The 19,857-nt window shown below is 37.9% G+C and overlaps 1 protein-coding gene across 3 annotated transcripts in view; it reads right to left on the bottom strand.

Annotated features, from left to right (window-relative positions):
• rbpjb (recombination signal binding protein for immunoglobulin kappa J region b) overlaps positions 1 to 19,857 on the bottom strand; it is a 72,708-nt gene that overhangs the window by 20,851 nt on the left and 32,000 nt on the right. For all 3 annotated transcript variants that reach the window (XM_079811199.1, XM_079811197.1, XM_079811198.1), the window contains exon 2: positions 11,900 to 11,938. In XM_079811199.1, the coding sequence (XP_079667325.1) occupies positions 11,900 to 11,938 (39 nt within the window). The remainder of the gene's footprint in view (positions 1 to 11,899; positions 11,939 to 19,857) is intronic.

Raw genomic sequence — 19,857 nt, 5'->3', positions numbered from 1 at the left:
GCAAGGGGGCCCTGCGACATGAGGGTGGGAGGGGAAGTATGAGAGGGAAGAGAGGTGAAAGGGTTGTGCTCCGACAATAATCCTCCTCCTGCAAGACGAGAGACAGGCTCGCTAAAACCGTGCACCAAGACTAACAGGAGAACTAACGTTTAAAGTAAAAGTCTAGCCTAATCCACCAGCAAATCAGTCTCCCCACATTGAGGACAAAATGCAATGCGATGCCACACAATCACCACAGTTGTGCCAGAAAAAAAATTCACCTATCCGCTTTATATTAAAGGTGCATTGAGTAGTTTGGTGCCCATTTAAAAAGTATTGTGTTTTTGTGAAGTCATTTGAATGGTATACACTCATCACATGAGAAAATATTATATTCATAATAGTTTTCTATAAAAAGTATTGCGTTTTGCCATGTTGAAATGATGTGACCCGCAGTTTTTTGTAAATGTATATGTCGAAGAGAATCTTCATGCTCATCGGCTGCCTCTGTAGATACGCTTTTAGCATAGTGAAGTTTGGCGATGCAAAGACCCAAAATTTGAATCAGTGCCTGTACAACTAAAGAAGCAGAAAAGGTCTGAAGATAGAAAGATCAACATGGAGTTTTGACTTGACCAACAAAGAAAAAAAACGAGCATAAACGAACATCGGTACTCTTTCCCCGCCAGAGTTATTTTTTTTAAAAGTTGGCTGTTCCCCGCCAGTGTTTTTGATCATTTTCCCAAAAAAATTAATGGCCCCCAGAATATTTTTGTTGAAAGAATATCTGAACATGCAATAAGGAGCAGACTCTCTGCTTTTAAGCAAAGAAAAAACTATTTTTTAAAAAAAGTTTTATTCTAGCTTCATGCATTTTTTTTAAATCACCACTTGAATGCGGGTAAGTTTCATAAAAAAGCAACATTTTGAGCAAAAAGCTGAGAAAAATCTAGTTTTGGTCAAAGACTACATCTGAATCCGATTCAGAACAATGATCAAAACATTGATGGAGTAGATTGAGTCCATCGACACCCCTAAATATCGCAAAGACCTATAGCTCGTCCTGGGTCGACATTTCATTCAGTAACATTAGGCAGCTTTTATTTATATGCTGTTTAATGTATATGATTGTGTTATGATTACACATGCTATTGCTTGTTTCAGCATCTTCTTCGCCTGTGTTTTAATCAGGAGATTCAGTACTCTTTCAGAATATGCGTAATAGCGCCCCCTACCTTTTAACAGTGAAAACACGGAAAGCTGTAAAAACTCTTTGGCGGGGAAGCGTGTTCTCATAAAAGACGAGATAACTCATCAATGGCAGGGAAAGAGTTAAGGTGGAAAGATTTGATGGCGAAGAAAATCCTGAGTAGCGATGCCTAAGTTTCTTCTATTTTTGTTGGACGGTAAGGGAATTAATTATTGTGTAGACCGCACTACGAAACTCAGTGTAAGTATCAGAGTAATATAAATAAAACTCAGAGACAATCATGCTGAACCATGTCAATTGATGTCAGTGCAGCAACTAACAGCATTGTGGTATCTGTATTTAAAGTACACAAAGAACAACGATGCTACCACAGGCTAAAGAACTACTGAATGCACCTTTAAATAGCAAAACCATTCTGAATCCACAGCCAGAACACATTTGATATGTAATACAAAACAAATAATTCCAACCCTAAAGGCCCGTTCACACCAAGGACAATAACTATAAAGATAACGATAAATATATAGTTCTAAAAATCATTCTCTATATTAAAGAACAGCAGAGTTCACACCACAGCTATAACAATAGCGGCACAGAGAAACAATATCGTTGGAATCACTTTCAGAATGATTTTATCCAGCTGATGAATAATAAAAAAAATTTGACAGCCAATCAGAATCCATCCTACTGTAACAGACAGACCAGCACACGCTTAGAATAAACAGCGTCCACACCATATCGTTTTAATATAGTTAATGCTCGGTGTAAATGGGTCTTAATTTCTGATTGGATGAGCCACATTTGAAGTTGTACACTACATAATACATATCAAATGTGCCAAGCTGCTATGTTGACAGTCACACAAAAAGCATTTTTTTGCATTCCACCACTCTGCTTTTCCATGCATCTCACATCTTGCACATGATGCGCACTAGAGTTAAAAAATCTATTTTTTTTAACATCTAATTTTTTTTTCCATTTAAAAAACATAAGACATGTTGGAGCCAATGCCTCATGGGTAGTGCTCTGACATTTTGGGCAACCCAAGTTCGGGAATGGTGGTGGAATGGGAAAATAAAATGTAATCTCGCCACTTGCATATGCCATACCGATGTTTACGCTCATTTTTGTATTGTTGTCAGTCACATTTATTTATAGCACTATACTATACAATGTAGACTGTTTTGGTATAAATGTTTGGTATAAAAAGGGACTTAATATAAAAAAATTACTTTATTACAATTGATTTCTGCTATTCTAAGCATTTTATAAAAGCAACAACTTGGGTCTAAGCGTACACTGTCAAATTAGTATTTTCCTTCATGCTAAATGATTTTTCCGTCATAGAAGAACACTGAAGAAAAATATCTGACAGGTTACATATAGTTTTATCTAATATCTTGTATTTCATTGAACCGAGTGAATACTGAACTGTGCTGAACCTCCCAGCCTCACAGGACACACACATACAGTGAATTCCTGCAGATCTGGTGATGTCATCTTCCTCAGGCCCATGTCATCTGATACCTTTGATACTTCTAATAACCTGCCATGTGTGTGTGTGTGTTCAGAAAAGGAAGACTCAGTGACCATCTCTGACATGGATTTGGATTGTGCACTTCAGAAATGCAAGATCGAAATCTTTACTGAGCAAAATCCTCCCCATCCCTGGATAAAATGTACCCATTTCCCCAAATGCTAGTTGCAAATGCTAATTCCCTCAAAAGTGCAAAGACAAGCATGTGCCGAGCACATGAAATCAGCTGCACGTCTGATTCGTGATTACAGGCAGCAAGGCAAGAACATTCAGAGACTTCCGACATTTTCTTCTAATGCTCAAGTGTTTTCACATCAACAGGGTTCAGCTTTGATATCCGGCAACCTGGCAATTCAAAAACACCAGCAGTGTTTACAAAGCATCTCAGATAAGAGTTTATTGATGGCCCTCGCCATTAACAGGGATGCCGGGAAAACCATAACACATCTTCTGTTAGCATTGCAATCAAAAATCTGACAGTATAGCTCTCAGCTAAAATATAATGCCATTTGTTTCTTGAAAGTTGGGTCAGCATGGTCAGTTAGTCTGCTTCTAGTGAGGTCGACCAGTGAGATTGTATACATTTTTTAATATTTCATATTTTTTAGGTGACAATGATTTAAAAGAGGCTTGAATTTAGGATGCAACTATTATAGAAAGTTTTAACATGGCAATATTGCAGGCTAACAGTAACTTCTAAAGATGGTAAAACTCTTCAAATTCACCCCCTTTCTACAAACACCACCTCAGCCATCAAAGCACCAATTTTATGACGAATTCATCACCTTCAACAATAAATTTCAAGACAATTACTGTCAGACTTCAAACCACCTGCTGTGAGCAATGTTCCTATTGTGCATAATCCATACGCCTCCATTTGTGCTTGAGGACTATTATGGTTTTGTGAAATAAAAGGTTATAGTCAGTTAGTCATTTAGGCTGCTTTTACACATACACAAAAAAAATTTGATTTTTATTAACATCTGACACAGATTGGAATTTGTTGCACACGTGTAAAGACAAAAATCCACACGAGATCCGTTTTCTTTTTTGCATCCAATCTGAGCCACTTCCAAATGTGGTTTTAAATCAGATACATATCCGATTTTTGGACATCCGACCTACGTCTAACATGTATATTCGATTCCCCTTGGAATTCCAAGCCACCACAGGGCGAGGGCGACACGTTTGGCCACAAATAACTTTTTTATGCTGTATTATGAAGTAGATGTGCCTGTGTGCACTCGCTCACAGCTTTTTTATTGAGGTGGAAACTTTATAAAGAAAAGAAATTGCGCTCACATTCAGAAGCTGGTTTTCAACCTCTGTCCCGTGAGTTTTATAAATAAAACAGCTTCACTGAAAGCTACATTATATTTCTCAGCAATGAGGTGATAACTTAGCTATAATTAAACCAAAAATCTTCACTATTGGGCTACTCTCTCTCTCTCTCTCTCTCTCTCTCTCTCTCTCTCTCTCTCTCTCTCTCTCTCTCTCTGTCTCTCTCTCTGTCTCTGTCTCGTTAATTCATAAAAAATAAAAAAATAAATGCAATCTCACAGCTCTAATTTATTTCACTTCAGAATACTAGATCTAGAAATTAAAATTACAGTTATTTTCCTGTCTATATCCATTCAGTCATCCGTTCAAAACATCCATGACAGCTGTTATCTTGTCCATGCAGATAAATAATTATGGCCACCCGACATGAATATATAAATAATGTTAATAGCACGGTCATTCAAACCCACTTTGGTCTAATGCCATTTCATGCATTCTGACTTATTTGTACTGTTAAAGAGTTGGATTCTCATGCTAAACATGGCAACAACAAAAAAACGAGCTGGACGTATGATGGAGTATTTCTGTGCCAAATACACTACTTCAGGATTCAAACAAGTTTGAAAAAAGTTGAGTATGGCCCTGTATGATGTCATAAAGGGCGGAATTCATTTTTTTCCGGTAGGGCACTTCTATAAGAATAAGAATAAGAATAAATTCAATAAGAAATGTTTCTTGTGCTCCAAATCAGCGTATTAGATGGTGGTCCAGTGGGTTAAACCATGGAACTGACACGGAGAAGGTTGCTGGTTCGATCCCAGCGGTCACCACCATTGTGTCCTTGAGCAAGGCACTTAACTCCATGTTGCTCCAGGGGGTTGTCCCTGTAATAAGGCCACTGTAAGTCGCTTTGGATAAAAGCGTCTGCCAAATGCGTAAATGTATTAGAATGATTTTAGAAGGATCACGAGACACTGAAGACTGAAGAGTAATGATGCTGAAAATTCAACTTCGCCATCCATTTAAAATATATTCACATAGAAAACGGTTCTCTTAAATTGTAATAATATTTCACAATATTACTGCTTTTACTGTAACTTTGATAAAATACATGCAGCCTTGGTGAGCAAACATTCTTTCAAAAACATCTGGAAGGAATGTGTCTGATCAGTGTCTGGTGGACGCCGAACAAGCCTAATTATACAAAGCTTTCTAAAATGACTAGTTGTTCTGACAACCTAACGACTAGACGATTTTGAAAATATGCAGTTGTGTGTACGGTTCAGAAATGTATTTAAAGATCATAGATCACTCAGGATCCAAAACATACGCCACCTGAATACTAAAGTGGAAAACATATGATAGAAGCTGAGGTTTATTTCATTGGCCAACATCTTTCGGGGAACATTTGAACCAAACTTGGCGTTATTCATGTCATGGTTTATTGCACCTTGCAGTGCTGGTAAAATAAGGTCATCAATAACACGCAACTCCATGCAAGCGGTCCTGAAGATCAATCAGAGTTTTCCTATACATGCACACGCAAAGGTCTTGCACGCAAAATCAAGCCACTGGGCCATGTGACGTCATATGCTTGAGAGAAAAACCACAGACCTTCATCTCTGCTGACAGCTCCCTCACGGAAAACGCACATACACAGATACTCAAACAAAACGGTAGTGATCGATAGAGAAAAGTCAGTTCAAACAGAACTGAAAGGCACCTTACTGTAAGATGAGAAAGCCAGTATGAAATAACATTTAGAGACAGAAGGACAAGGAAAAAACTTAACAACAAGCAACCACAGCATTACACAGATACGCACAAAGCCAGACACATTGAGGGAAGAAGTGGATGAGCCATGTGAGTCATCAGTTTTCAGCAACAGCATGACAAATATGGGCACTTTAACAGGAAGAGCTTCTGACACGAACACAAACACTGAACACGCAACAGCAACCCACAACACACGCAATAATTCGCATACACATTTTAATACGTTTCAAAACCACAGGACAAGAAAGTCAAACCACCTCATAAGGTACAATGACCAGAAAGATGAAAACAGTCAGACAGACCAAATCTTGAGAAGAAAAACCACAATGAAAAGTGGCCTACATAAGTCAAGAACCATATTTTCGGTGATCTTTCTCTATTTGTGTCATAGATGTTGAATTGAACCATTCAACTGTCTCTAAACGAATGGCTCCAAAGCTCGCATGTAACACAATAAAAAAAAGAATTTAGTAATTTAGTAAAATATATTTTTTTGTAAGGCGTGCCAGTCTAATAGGCCTGAGCTAACAAAGACAAAATATTTTTAGCTATATTTAATATATATTTTGGTATTTGTGAAATTGCTCTGAAATGGCTTAAAAGAGCATTTAAATCAGGAAAAATCAACTGGACCAGAAAATGGCGCAAGTAATAGTCAAAACTGTTAAAGCAATACACAGTACATAATTAGTGTAAATGACTAAAAAACAATAAAGGAATATTTACAGTTCCAAACTGTTATGACCACCTTCCTAATATTGCGTTGGTCCCCAATTGCAAAACAGCCCTGACCCGTCGAGGCATGGACTCCAATATACTCCTGAAGGTGTGCTGTGGTATATGGCTCCAAGATGTTAGCAGCAGATACTTTAAGTCCTGTAATTGTGAGGTGGGGCCTCCATGGATCAGACTTGTTTGTTCAGGACATCCCACATATGCTTGATTGGATTGAGATCTGGGGAATTTGGAGGCCAAGACAACACCTCAAACTCGTTGTGCTCTTCAAACCATTCCTGGACTATTTTTGCTTTGTGGCAGGGTCCATTATCCTGCTGAAATAATGCTCACGTGCCCACTTTTGGAGCTTTCGACGGTGGATAGGGGTCAGCATGGGCACCCCGACTGGTCTGCGGCTATGTAACCCCATACGCAAAAAAATTCGATGCACTGTGTATTCTGACACCTTTCTATCAGAACCAGCATTAACTTCTTGAGCAATTTGAGCTACAGTAGCTCATCTGTTTGATCGGACCACACGGGCCAGCCTTTGCTCCCCACGTGCATCAATGAGTCTTGGCCGCTCATGACCCTATCACCGGTTCACCACTGTTCCTTCCTTGGACCACTTTTGATAGATACTGACCACTGCAGACTGGGAACACCCCAAAAGAGCTGCAGTTTTGGAGATGCTGTGACCCAATCATAGCCATCACAATCTGGCCTTAGCCAAACTTGCTCAAATCCTTACACGTCTACAAACGCGATTCGCGCGAATGAAGCGAGTAAACTCAAAATGTTCAAGCGTCCACCTTCGCGCGATAAGCGCAAATTATTCATGCAAATCGCGTCCAGTGTGAACGCCACAACAGGTGCCGTGAAGAAGAGATAATCAGTGTTATTCACTTCACCTGTCAGTGGTTACAATGTTATGCCTGATCGGTGTATAAATAAATAAAAACATTTAAAAAATAAATGAATAAAGTATAGTATAGTATGTAAAATATATGTACAATAGAAGGCATGGACTTCCATGAACATTTGAGTTATGCTAAATTGCCGAATCCCTGTTCGGAACGGATTCATTTAAAAGTGGTTGGTTGAAATAAATCTAACTTTCCAATGCTATCTGCATCTTTTACTACTCTTTGTACTCTTTCTTAAAGCTCCAAGACGTAAATAATGCAAAGAGTTTTGTGCTTTTATCATCCATATCTATTTACTTTGAGGCCATCTACATGACCCTTCAAAAGAAGATTTTTGATGTTTTTAAAAGTATCTTATGCTCACCAAGATTGTATTTATTTTATCAAAATACAGTTGAAACAGTAATATTGTGAAATATTGTTACAATTTAAAATAGCGGTTTTCCATTTGAAAATATTATAAACAATTGATTCTGGTGATGACCAAACAGATTTTTCAGCATCATTCTTCGGTGTCACACGATCCTTCAGAAATCATTTTAATAAGCTGATTTGGTGTTAAGAAACATTTCTTATTATAAACAAAGTATGATAAACAGTTGTTCTGCTTAATATTGTTTTTGGGAACCACGATAGGCTGTTTTCAGGATTCTTTAATGAATAGAAATCTTTTGTAACAGTATGAATTCTGTCACTTTTGATCAATTTAATGCATTCTTGCTGATTAAAAGTATTAATCTCTTAAAAAAAACAAAAACTTACTCCAAACTTTTGAACGTAACTGTATGCGCTAGTGTAAAAGCAAACAGATAAACGTTGGAATAACATTGCCAAAATGAATTGTTAGCAGACGTACACATTTACAGTTTTCTTTTCACGTCAGATGAAAACTATTGGAGACTTATCTTGCACTCAGGGACACATACTGATATGAAAAAAAAAATGTTTCCTATAAAATTCTGCACAGAATTTGCATGTTCCCACTAGTAGAAAATCATGGATAATAGTTCACTAAAGACCATTTTAAAAAGCACATCAGAATAATACTATATCTAAATAGACAGACAGATAGACAGACAAAAAAAAAACATCAAATGACAGCTAGCAAACAGAGAGTAAACTGTATAGGAGAAAAGGCTAGAAAATTGTTGAAGGAGAGAAAGGAGAGAAGAATGAATGACAAAATGCTCAAGTTAGTTCATGCCCACATTTTGCAGAATTAGTAATACTGATAAAAACAGTTACTTGTGCCAAAGCTGCATGTTTGAATGTGCACAAGAGGAGAAGATGATAGTTTGTATAATACTCTGCCTGTTAATTGAGACTGTAGAGGTTTAAAGAGGTTCATCCTCCTCCAGGCATGTCACATTATCTTTAGCAATGGGCTCCCCGACACACACGCACACACACACACACACACGCACGCACGCACACACACACTTTATCCCCTGGCATCACACCATGGTGCACATTTCATTAAAATAACTGACGTCCACAGAAAGCATCATCTAAATAGGTTTGACCCAAATTAATCTGACCTAATCTGCTCCTAACCTATGACTGAACAACACCTTAGTGAGAAACACAAAAGGTTCACCGGAAGGGGCCTAGCACAGACAGGGGCCATGAAGCGGTGGCAACGTCCTGCCAGGGCGTGTGTCATCTCTGCCAGAATGCAGTCGTGCTGTAAGTTAACCGCAGGGCGTGCGGCACGGGTTGGGCGGGCAGCGCTGAACTCTCTCCTCTCTATCATTTTCCATGTCCCTCACTTCTCCACTCAAAACAAAAACCGCTGACTGGAGCTGCTTCACAGAACAGATCGACTGAAAATGTTTCATTCCATATTTCTGAAATGAATTATTGGCCTCTAATTTTAACTCCTCAAAAAAGGATGGACGGAGGAAAAGAACAAGAAGAGACGAGGGTAACGAGAGAAAGAGGCTCAGAGAAAGTAGAGTGAAATGATGGCGACAAATAGGGACAGTAACTATGGAAAAACTCCACAGCACTGTCGAGAGACACTAAAACCAAACCTCAGTGGCCGTCCTGAGCCAACAGTGCTTTTATTTTCAGACCAGCCATTAAATAAACTGCAAAAGGGGCCAAAGATTAAATTTAATTAAATCTCAGACAAAAAGAATGCATGATGAACAGGTTTTTGTTGTCTGTACTACACGACATTGACCAATTAATTTCAGGGAAAACAGTTATAATATTCATGTTTTGTTTTTACATAAAGAGTCATTCAGCAGTGTAGGCGCTATTCGAAAACCTACAATGCAAATCTCAACAGTTTTTTTGAAATGTCTGCCAGTGATGCACATTTTATCATTGTTGCAACAACTATGAATATATTTTTGTCAAAAATTACTTGTATAATATAAACGGAGCAATTCCAATAGGGTCCTCACACCATCGGTGCTCGGGCCCTAATAATATTTTCCAAAATAGGTAAAAAATCCTATTAAATTTACAGTAAAAGGGCTGGTAGAAATTAAATATAAACCGTAAAAAATATGGTGACAATGTTTTACAGCATGGCATATTGGTAAATATTATTTGACAAATTATAACCATACACTCACTGCCCACTTTTTTAGGTACACCTGTTCAGCTCCTTGTTATAGTTCACCCAAAAATGAAAACAATGTCATTTATTACTCACCCTCATGCTGTTCCATACCCGTAAGACCTCCGTTAATCTTTGGAAGGCAAATTAAGATATTTTTGTTGAAATCCGATGGCTCAGCGAGTCCTGCATAGGCAGCCATGACATTTCCTCTCTCAAGATCCATTAATGTACTAAAAACATATTTAAATCAGTTCATGTCAGTAGGGTGGTTCAATAGTAATATTATAAAGCGACGAGAATATTTTTGGTGCGCCAAAAAAAACAAATAACGTCTTATATAGTGATGGCCAATTTCAAAACACTGCTTCATGACGTTTCGGAGCGTTATGAATCAGTGTGTCGAATCAGCGGTTCGGAGCGCCAAAGTCACGTTTGGCGGTTTGACACGTGATCCGAATCATGATTCAACACGGTCTGAAGCAGTTTTTTTAAATCGGCCATCAGTATATGTCGTTATTTCTGTTTTTTTGGCTCCCCAAAAATATTCTTGTCGCTTTATAATATTAATATTGAACCACTGTACTCACATGAAATGAAAACCCTTGCCAGAGTCTTGATTTCAGCTGCAACATTCAGATGGTAGGGTCAGAATTTGGCTAAGACAACATGAAAGCATGGATCCATTCCCCCTTGTATCAAGGGTTCAGTCTGGTGCTGGTTGCATAATGGTGTGTGGGAAATTTTTTTGGCACCTTTCTGGGCTCCTTAGTCCCAATTGAACATTGTTTAAACGCCACATCCAACCTGAGTATTGTTGCCGACCATGTCCATCCCTTTATGACCACAGTATACCCATCTTCTGATGGCTACTTCCAGCAGAATAATGTGACATGTCACAAAGCTCAAATCATCTCAAACTGACAGTCAAGTCACCTTTATTTATATAGCGCTTTTTACAATGCTGATTGTTTCAAAGCAGCTTCACAGTGTTAACAGGAAAATAATGCAACAGAATTTGATTCGGCTGCACAGCCGCTCTGGAGAAAACAGTGATGTCATCCAGCTCAATTATCATATAGTATCAATGCGGGTAGATCAGTAATATAGTTGAATATTTAGTGTAGTGTAGACAGTGAGTTCACTATACTCAAATGGCCTCCACAGTCACCAGATCTCAATCCAATGGAGCACCTTTGGGATGTGCTGTAACGGGAAATTCGCGTCATGGATCTGCAGATTTGTCTGCAGCAACTGCGGGATGCTATTAGGTCAATATGGACTGAAATCTCTGAAGAATGTTTCCAGCACCTTGTTGAATCTACGGGGGGGGGGGGGGGGGGGGTCCAACCCGGTACTAGCAAGGTGTACCTAATAAAGTGTCAAGTGAGTATATATTTAATTAAATTATATAATGTTAATACACCAAAATCTTTTTACCTTAAAATGAACCGTAAAAGTCTACAAAACATAGCCAAAACCATTATATACACAGTTCACAGGGTCATACACATAAGACAAAAAACCAGGATAGCACACAACACTAAAGTATTAAAATAAACATTGACCAAATAACATAAGACGTAACACAAAACACCCTAGAAAGATACTTGTTTTATACATAAAACAAAACTTCATTTGTGACGGGTCACGCAGAAATTTCTGGGAAATTATTCAGAATTTTCCTTGCGAAACAACATGAATTTGCTAGAATTTTATAGTAAAATGACATAATGTGATGTTAAACCACTGTATATGGTTACTAATTAACAGATTTTCACAGTTTTTTCTTTAAAAATGGCAAACATTTCCATGTAACTATGCACAAATGTAGGTCGTACCAAAGCTATTCATTTTTGTCAGCTTGTTTGTTTGTTAATAGCATGTGAATGTGATAAACTTACCTCGTCAGGCGCTGTGGTTGAGGGCGCTCCCCAAACTTCCTGTATAGAGAGAAAAACACTTTAGCAGAAATTCAACCACAATGCAAACAAAAACATTATTTTTCAGCGCACAAATATTTGAGAGCACACCTGTGTGCTATACAGTACTACTGTAACACTTAAACACACACAGGCCCGTTTCCCATCACTCAACGAAGGGCAAATACATTCACGCCCTCAAATGTGCCGCAACGGGCAGAAACACACACCTGTCCACTATTTGAGATCAGCAGACTTGCAGCTGTTGTAGTGACCTTGTGAGAGCGCATTCACATGACCATGTGTACAAACACACAGGTGGCCGAACTAAACCACTTTCCCATTCTGATTACATCCACCAGGCTAATTATCACAGGAAGGCCGTCTAAAGACACGGTTTAGCGATACCTGCTGCCAAACACGCATCACTTTCTATCTGACAGGGGTTTAAAGGAATGTTCTGGGTTAAACTCGAGTTAAGCTCTCGGCACAGATGCTGTTGATTATCACAGCCCTCACTTTGTGAAAACAAGCATAAATCACATTTACAGTAATGAACTTATAATGGAAGTCTATGGGGCAAGGCGTTTTCTGGGATAAATGTTAAAATATACACCGTTTTGAAAGTAATCTTGTGTAAACACGTCATGTAATGATATGAATGATACAAGTGCTTAATAACCTTAAATTTGTAATAGAATATCCAATATTTCCACTTTTACAGAACCACTTAACTCTTACAATATATGCTGAGATATCAGAAAGGACATGATTAAACTGCCAGTAAATTTCACAAAGAAACGACAGTAACCTATTGAATTAAACATTATTTTTTTAAGTATAAAGTCTGAAATAGTATTTGGGTTTCTGCAGGTTTTATGAAGGCAAATTTAAGACCTTTTAAAGACCAACTAAAGACATTTAAAGGGATAAATTGAAGGGAACACAATACGTCAATATGATCTTTAAAGGAACACTACACTTTTTTTTAAAATAGGCTAATTTTCCAAACAGGAAACGGGAAACTAAAAGTTTAGTTTTACCGTTTTCAAATCCATTCAGCCGATCTCGGTGTCTGGAGGTAGCACTTTTAGCATAGCTTAGCATAGTTCCCTGATTTAAACTATTGATGTGGTATCATGAGAAAAAGAGTTTGAATGTACGGTTTTATCAGCAGAGCATGTAATTTTTTGCCGCTAGAGGCCGCTTATTCAAAATAAAGGTGTAGCTTGATGACGCCCTGATTTCGCGGATTCATGGGAGTTGTTGTCTTCACCTATATAGCCGGTGGAATAGAATCTGACGGGACTCAGGCAGAAATCATATTCATGAATGAGCTAATGTATTAAAGATTTATTAACGCTACTGTAGTATGAAGCAGTGGAACGACGCAGAGCAGCGGAGCTTTTATTATGCTGCAGATGACCGCTACCACTTCTTCCGATGCGTATGTGTGGTAACGCAGCGCTGTTTTATCATATTAGATACATTTGAGTGTGTTGAAAGTTATATTATAATACTACTCTGTGCAATCGCTCTGCGGCAACTATGAGACACTTGTTGCACACTGCAGTAAGCTAGATCAATATTTAGGCATGGTAAAACATGGTACTTGCGGTAAATCAAGGAAACAATAAGACTAACTGTGTTGAGCTATATAACAATGATTTGTTTTCTGTCGATGAATGGATGCAAATAGTTGCTCACCTGTCTAATAAAACGCATAATATATTAAAGCGTCTTTGGTGTTTCCATGGTTTCTACAAGAAACAGAGGGTAACGTGGGTATGATGTCATTGATAAACGACACATGGAGACACTCCGTGTCCTGGTTAACATGGCTTATTTCTCTGGATTTAAAAATTCTTGGAAACATTTGGGATAATGTAAGTACACAAGTCAACAAAATATACAACATTGTTCTGGTGGTTTTTGGTAGCCTGAATGCCAGATGAACTTAGCCCCGCCCACAATATTTGAGGTCGGGAAGATCGGTCTGGACTTGATCTGTTGTGGAGCAACTAAGCTCGAACCAGAGCTGTTTGGACCAATGAAATTGTCAGGGCGGGCTTTATACGATGATGGACAGATGATCAACAGTAACGTAATCATGTCACCAAAGAGCGCTTGGGCTGAATTCGTTCTAATCCTAAACGGAGAACTTGTTCGTATATGCATTCACCTTTTACTATTTCTCTTAAAAATGATGATCGTGTTGGTAAGTACTCTGTGTATCCGTAAATTCTTTTTTACAACACCGGCAAATAGTAGTTGAGTTCTGTTGACAACTATGCGTCGCTCCGTTGCTCTGATTGGTTGTAGGTCTATCCAATTGAGTGCAGAGGCATTTCTTTCCTGGTTGGGTTGAAACACGCCTCATAATCACAGCCCAATGGAGCAGTATCAGACTCATATTCTGACTAGAATCGGAGTATGACGACGTCAGGCTAGGTTTTTGGATATTTTAATCCAAAAATCGTACATATTGTGCCTTTAATAAAACCAGGTTCATGTCGGTTAGAAAGCTAGGCAACTTGGATAGTGAGGCAGCTCACACAGGTTTGGGCCAACAACATATGTTTCACTTTGTAAACGACAACTTGAGCCTATTTGGAGCAAAATATATGTCAGTATTGTAGTCCGAGTATTTCGTCATTGGCTTGTTTGAGTCTGTTTTAGTTAAGCAAACACAGGGCCACAGGAGCTCTGCTGTGGGTTGCGCCCGTGGCGTAGTCTTTACGGTACAGCTGATCCCAGCGGTCCGTACTAAACTGACAGCAGCCTTGAGGCCAAAGCTGAGTGGAGACAGTGACTGTGGAGGGTTTAAAATAGAAGAAGAGAAAAATCGATGGCTGGAGCTTCCTGATCCAGCTCCACTGAACCTGAGGGAGTTGCAGGAAGATCTCAAATAAAGTCACGCTGCCACTGCCACGAGACCAGAGAAGACCACCGCAGACACAATAAAAGCAGCCAAAAACAGTATTAAAGCACAAAATATTAAGTATGAATAAATTATTACAAATAGTACTTATATATTATGCCCAATAATATTGTAATTGCACTTCATTTAAAAAATATTTGTGTATTTGTGTGTGTGGCAGCTGCACGCCATATTCTTTTATGAATACATCCAAATAAATTTGAGATGCGAATTCCAGAAATATACTACTTGAGGTCAGTAAGATTTTTTTTTAAGAATTAATACTTTTAATAAGAAAGGATGCATTAAATTGATCAAAAGTGACAGTAAAGACATGTATGTTACAAAAGTTTCAAATAAATGCTGTTCTTCAAACATTCTATTCAAAGAATCCTGAAAAAAAGTATCAGTTACGACTAAAATATTAAGCAACACAACTGCTTTCAACATAATAATAATAAAAATAATAAGAAGAAATGTTTCTTGAGCGCCAAATCAGCATGATTTCTGAAGAATGACACTGAAGACTGGAGTAATTGCTGAAAATAGTACACTCCAAAATATATTACATTGTTACGTTATTTAAGAACTCTAATAATATTTTAAAATATTACTGTTTTTACTGAATGTTTGATCTAATAAATGAAGCCTTGGTGAACATAAGAGACATGTGTTCACCAAGAACAGTAATGTATATGCATTTTTCATACCAATATAACTTTAATACAGCAACTTTAGTGACCGGTGGTCAGATATTATTTATTTTTACAGAAATTCCTACAGAATGTGCCAGTTGCCTGCAGGCTTAAATGTGTTAATAATGACAGCATAATCATAATCTCATTAAACAGACGATTAATTGATCAGCCCTACTTTCTTGGGTTTCTGGGGGGGATTTGTTTGAAACAGATCTTTGTTACATTCTGAAGTGTCAACCAAGTGTGCAAACCTGTTACAACTTGACTGAATACCCATACCCATAACCTGACTCGACAATTGCTCTGTTGTAATACATAACCAGAGAAATTGGCCGTCTTATTGACTTGTAGACAAACAACAAAGCTTGTTCTCAAGTTTGGTAGAACACAAAAGGTCATTGCACTTTAATGAGTGAGGGAACATTGGGGAAAAAGGAGGGGAAGAGTGACGATAGAAAGGGCTGGAATTAGGGAAAGGGATGAGGCACGTGTGGGGGAGAAGAGGAACATAAGAATGAGACAAAAAAGCAATTAAAAGGGAAGAAAAGAGCAAGAAAGAGGATCAGGGGTTCAGCAGAAAGATAAAATAGAAGAGTGAGAGAGACACAGAGAGAGAGAGTGCTAGTAGAATAATTATAGAGCTGTAGATCAATAAGGTTCCCACAGTGAAGTGCTGATGTTTGAGAGGATAATGGATACCAGCTCACTTCAAGCACATGCTGCTACTACCACAAACCCCACAATCAGGGGCCCATCTGGGGCCACAGCTCAGCTGGCCAACACCAGCCGTCTGCCCTGGATCTCCAGTACAGGGCTCAATTAATAGGGATTTTTCTTTTGGACCTTTCTACTTCCACATGCCTCAAAAAAAGAAATGATAAAAGCATATTTAGCAGAATATTACTATAACTTTCAGAAAAATATAATTATTTTTCCTTAAACATCGTTTTTTTTCCACACAAAAAAACAAACTAATTATTTGCTCATTTGCAAGCTGGAAGTTTAACATGCAGGATACAACGGGGCTAAAGGCTTCAAGGGGTAAAAGGCGGCTTTGATTGTATTTTCCTCTAAAACACAAGATGCCACAAAAACTTCCCGCTGCACTTTCCAAAAGTGGATATTTGACTGATCCTATTCTGCACTAATTTCATCTAATATTTGATGTTTTTTTTTATGTTTTAGATTTAAGTAGCAAATGAGAATCGCTAAAATGATAAGACAACGGTTGTCTTAATGATTTTCAAGGTCAAAGTTTTGTTCAAGGTAATTAAAGCAACACTTTTTCAATAACGGATGAATTTGTAAACGTATCGTATTTGGGGTAAAAAGTGCATCTGCTGTTGGGGCAAAAGGCACAATAATTAACATGATAATAGACCTACAGCTGGCTAACGTTTCCATTTGTTGACATGACATGGTTAGATTCAGATGGTAAATATCATATATTAAGTTGGGCATCCACCTTAGAGATAAATCACCATATTTATAATGAAATCATCATATTTTAAAAATATGATATTACATATCATATAATAAAATATAATTTAATGTTACTACTGTAAATCTATATTAAATTATTATGGGATCTTCAACGCTTTCAGAATCTTTACTTTTTAAAATAAGTTTATTTCTGTTTTTAAAATATATTTTTATATTAACATTTTAATGACAGTATATTTTTTTAATATACTGCAGAAAATAGTGCAAACTTTGCTAAAGTGATTATTTTGAACAAATATTAACATTATTTTAGCAAAAGTATTTGTATGTGTGCCTTTTGCCCCATGCTGGTAAGCCTTTTACCCTGTGTGTCATTTACCCCCTCATACATTTATAAGATTTTTAAACAAAATAAACCACATTTATGATTCGTTTTCAGTTGCTTCATCAATGTTCAATACAACGTTTTTTCTGCAATCATACACTATGGGAGTAGTGAAAAGCTAATTTTTCTCAAGGTGTGCCTTTAGCCCTGTTGTACCCTATGGTTGTACCCTATAATGTAACTTCTTATATAATTTCACTGAAAAACTTCAAAAACCCTTTCTCTGGAAAAAAGCATACTGTGTGCAAAGACTTGCTCACTATTTCAACAAAAGCTCCTCCATGTCCACCAGCTGAATAATGTTATCTCGGTGGCAGTATCTTGTTTTACATCAGCAGAAAATCACAAAACAAACCTTCAAAAACAAATGTTCAACTTCGCAAGCATAAAAATAGTTGCACATGATCAACAGGATGAATGCAAGATCACTGGAACACAATAACATAAGAACTGGTTTGAATCTCACACACACCAGCCATGGGCCATCAGGCTGCTCTAACCTGAAGTATCACTATCACAAGACACTTTCCCTCTTATCAAATTAATAGTGCTAATTTAGTGCAATCAATTAAACATGCACAAAGTGAGGCGTTGATGCCAAGAAACTTTGATTTAGCTTTAACAGATTCTTCTACACCCCTTCTTTGTGCTCCGTTCACATTTTCCTTTAGTAGTCCAGACATGCAGTCCAACGTGAAACACTAGTCACAACCCATTTCACTTTTGTAATATAAACAAAATATAAGGCATAGCTAGATTTTATCCGTTGGGAATTGATTGGATGGTGAAAAGTGGTCATTCTGTTGCAGAATAGAGCCAGATCTGCATGAGGGTCGTAGGGACTAAAGGTCAAGACTCGTATCCCAGTGGTAATGTTTCAAAATAAATCTATCATTATTGGCTTACTTCAGCGTGAACTATAGAAGTTATAGAGCAAGTTACTACATTTTAAAGTAAGATTACAAAGAACAGCTTTATTTTTTCTTCGGAATAACATGATGAATCCGAAGTTTTGGAGCTCAACCATGTTTTTTACATGACCTCAATTTAGATAGAGAATTATTAAATATTTTACTGTTCAAATTTGAACAGATGGTGCACTAAATTCAGATCACTCTTACTGCAGTTGCGTTGGCATGACATTTCAGAGTACTGCTTGTTCAATCAGACAATTCAGGTTTCGAAATACTACAAGAGAAAAAAACTATTACACTGAAGGAAAAACATACACTCACTTTCACAATTTTTCCACTCCAAATGAGTAACTCGTTTTGCATATCAGCAAAGGCTTGTTTCAAGTGCAGGCAAAGTTATGAGCCATCAGTGGAAGAATCAAGCACTGACAGATGCTTGATGACTTATTACATGCACCTGTTATAAAAACGGTGTTCAATTCTCCACAAATGCCAATATCAATACATGCCAGCCACTTCATTTAACTGGCATATATATAGCAAGGCCTACTTGATATTTTTGTGCCATTTGTGTCGGATAAGTGAAAACAGTCAAATCATGCACTTAGTCTAAAAAAAGAGAACTGCACATAATTGAACAAAGTGTTTTTGGGTTATTCGTGTCTGGTGAACTCTACAGATGAACAAAGACGTCAACATTTCTTCAAGCCAGAGAGACTTTAATTGGTTACAAGACCAAACATGAAGGCTGTGGAAGTCGATCAAATCGTGATCCCACCACATGTCAAGACGCCTGGAAAAAGAGTTGTCACGAGAGAGCGCAGAGAAAGAGAGATGTGAATGTGAACGGTGAAGCAAGTGCGAGAGTGGTGAAAAAAGAAAAAAGAATTTCGACGAAAAACCACTAGCATTTCCTTGAAGTCTTCCTAGTTAAAAAGTTAGCGCCTTCAGAGGTGTGCGAGCACTATCCAATCGAGCAAAAGAGTGATGTCAAACAAAAAAAGACGTAAAAAACCTAGTTGTTTGTGAACCACCAACTTTTCAACTGGCTGAAACTCAGAACACAAAACAATGACAGGACGCCCAGATTTTATTGTTTTGGAGCATATTTACGTTCATTTGATCCTGAGGAAAATATGAGGCTGAATGTGACACAAGTGACGGCTATTCCATTTCACAGGCGTTATGAGGAAATGTTTTTTTCAGCTCGTAAAAAGAGTGATTAGAAAATGAAAAAAAAAGTGCCCAGATTTCAGCTGGAGTCTTATCCTATTTACTCAGTGAGGTCATGTGGTAAGATAGCTCGCTCTCCAGCTCCGCCGCTATCTGTCTGACTTGACCCGTGGCTGTTTCTTTGTGTCCGTCCTCATGGGACTGACTGACAGTTAAGAGCTTCACACAGTTCCGAACCAAGACAGTAACTGAGACGCGGGGTGTGCTAAGTACCAATTCAAATTATTTTCAGCTTTCAAAAGCATTCCCCAGAGAGATGATGACCATAGGCCGCCTCTCTGAAGATAAGATCTGAAGATAAAACAGTCCAATTCTGTTGGATCTTCTAAAAAAACATTTTGTCGTAT

Source organism: Gobio gobio (genome assembly GCF_949357685.1).
Source record: "Gobio gobio genome assembly, chromosome: 2".
NCBI lineage: Eukaryota > Metazoa > Chordata > Actinopteri > Cypriniformes > Gobionidae > Gobio > Gobio gobio.
This window is presented reverse-complemented; position numbering and strand designations above follow the sequence as displayed.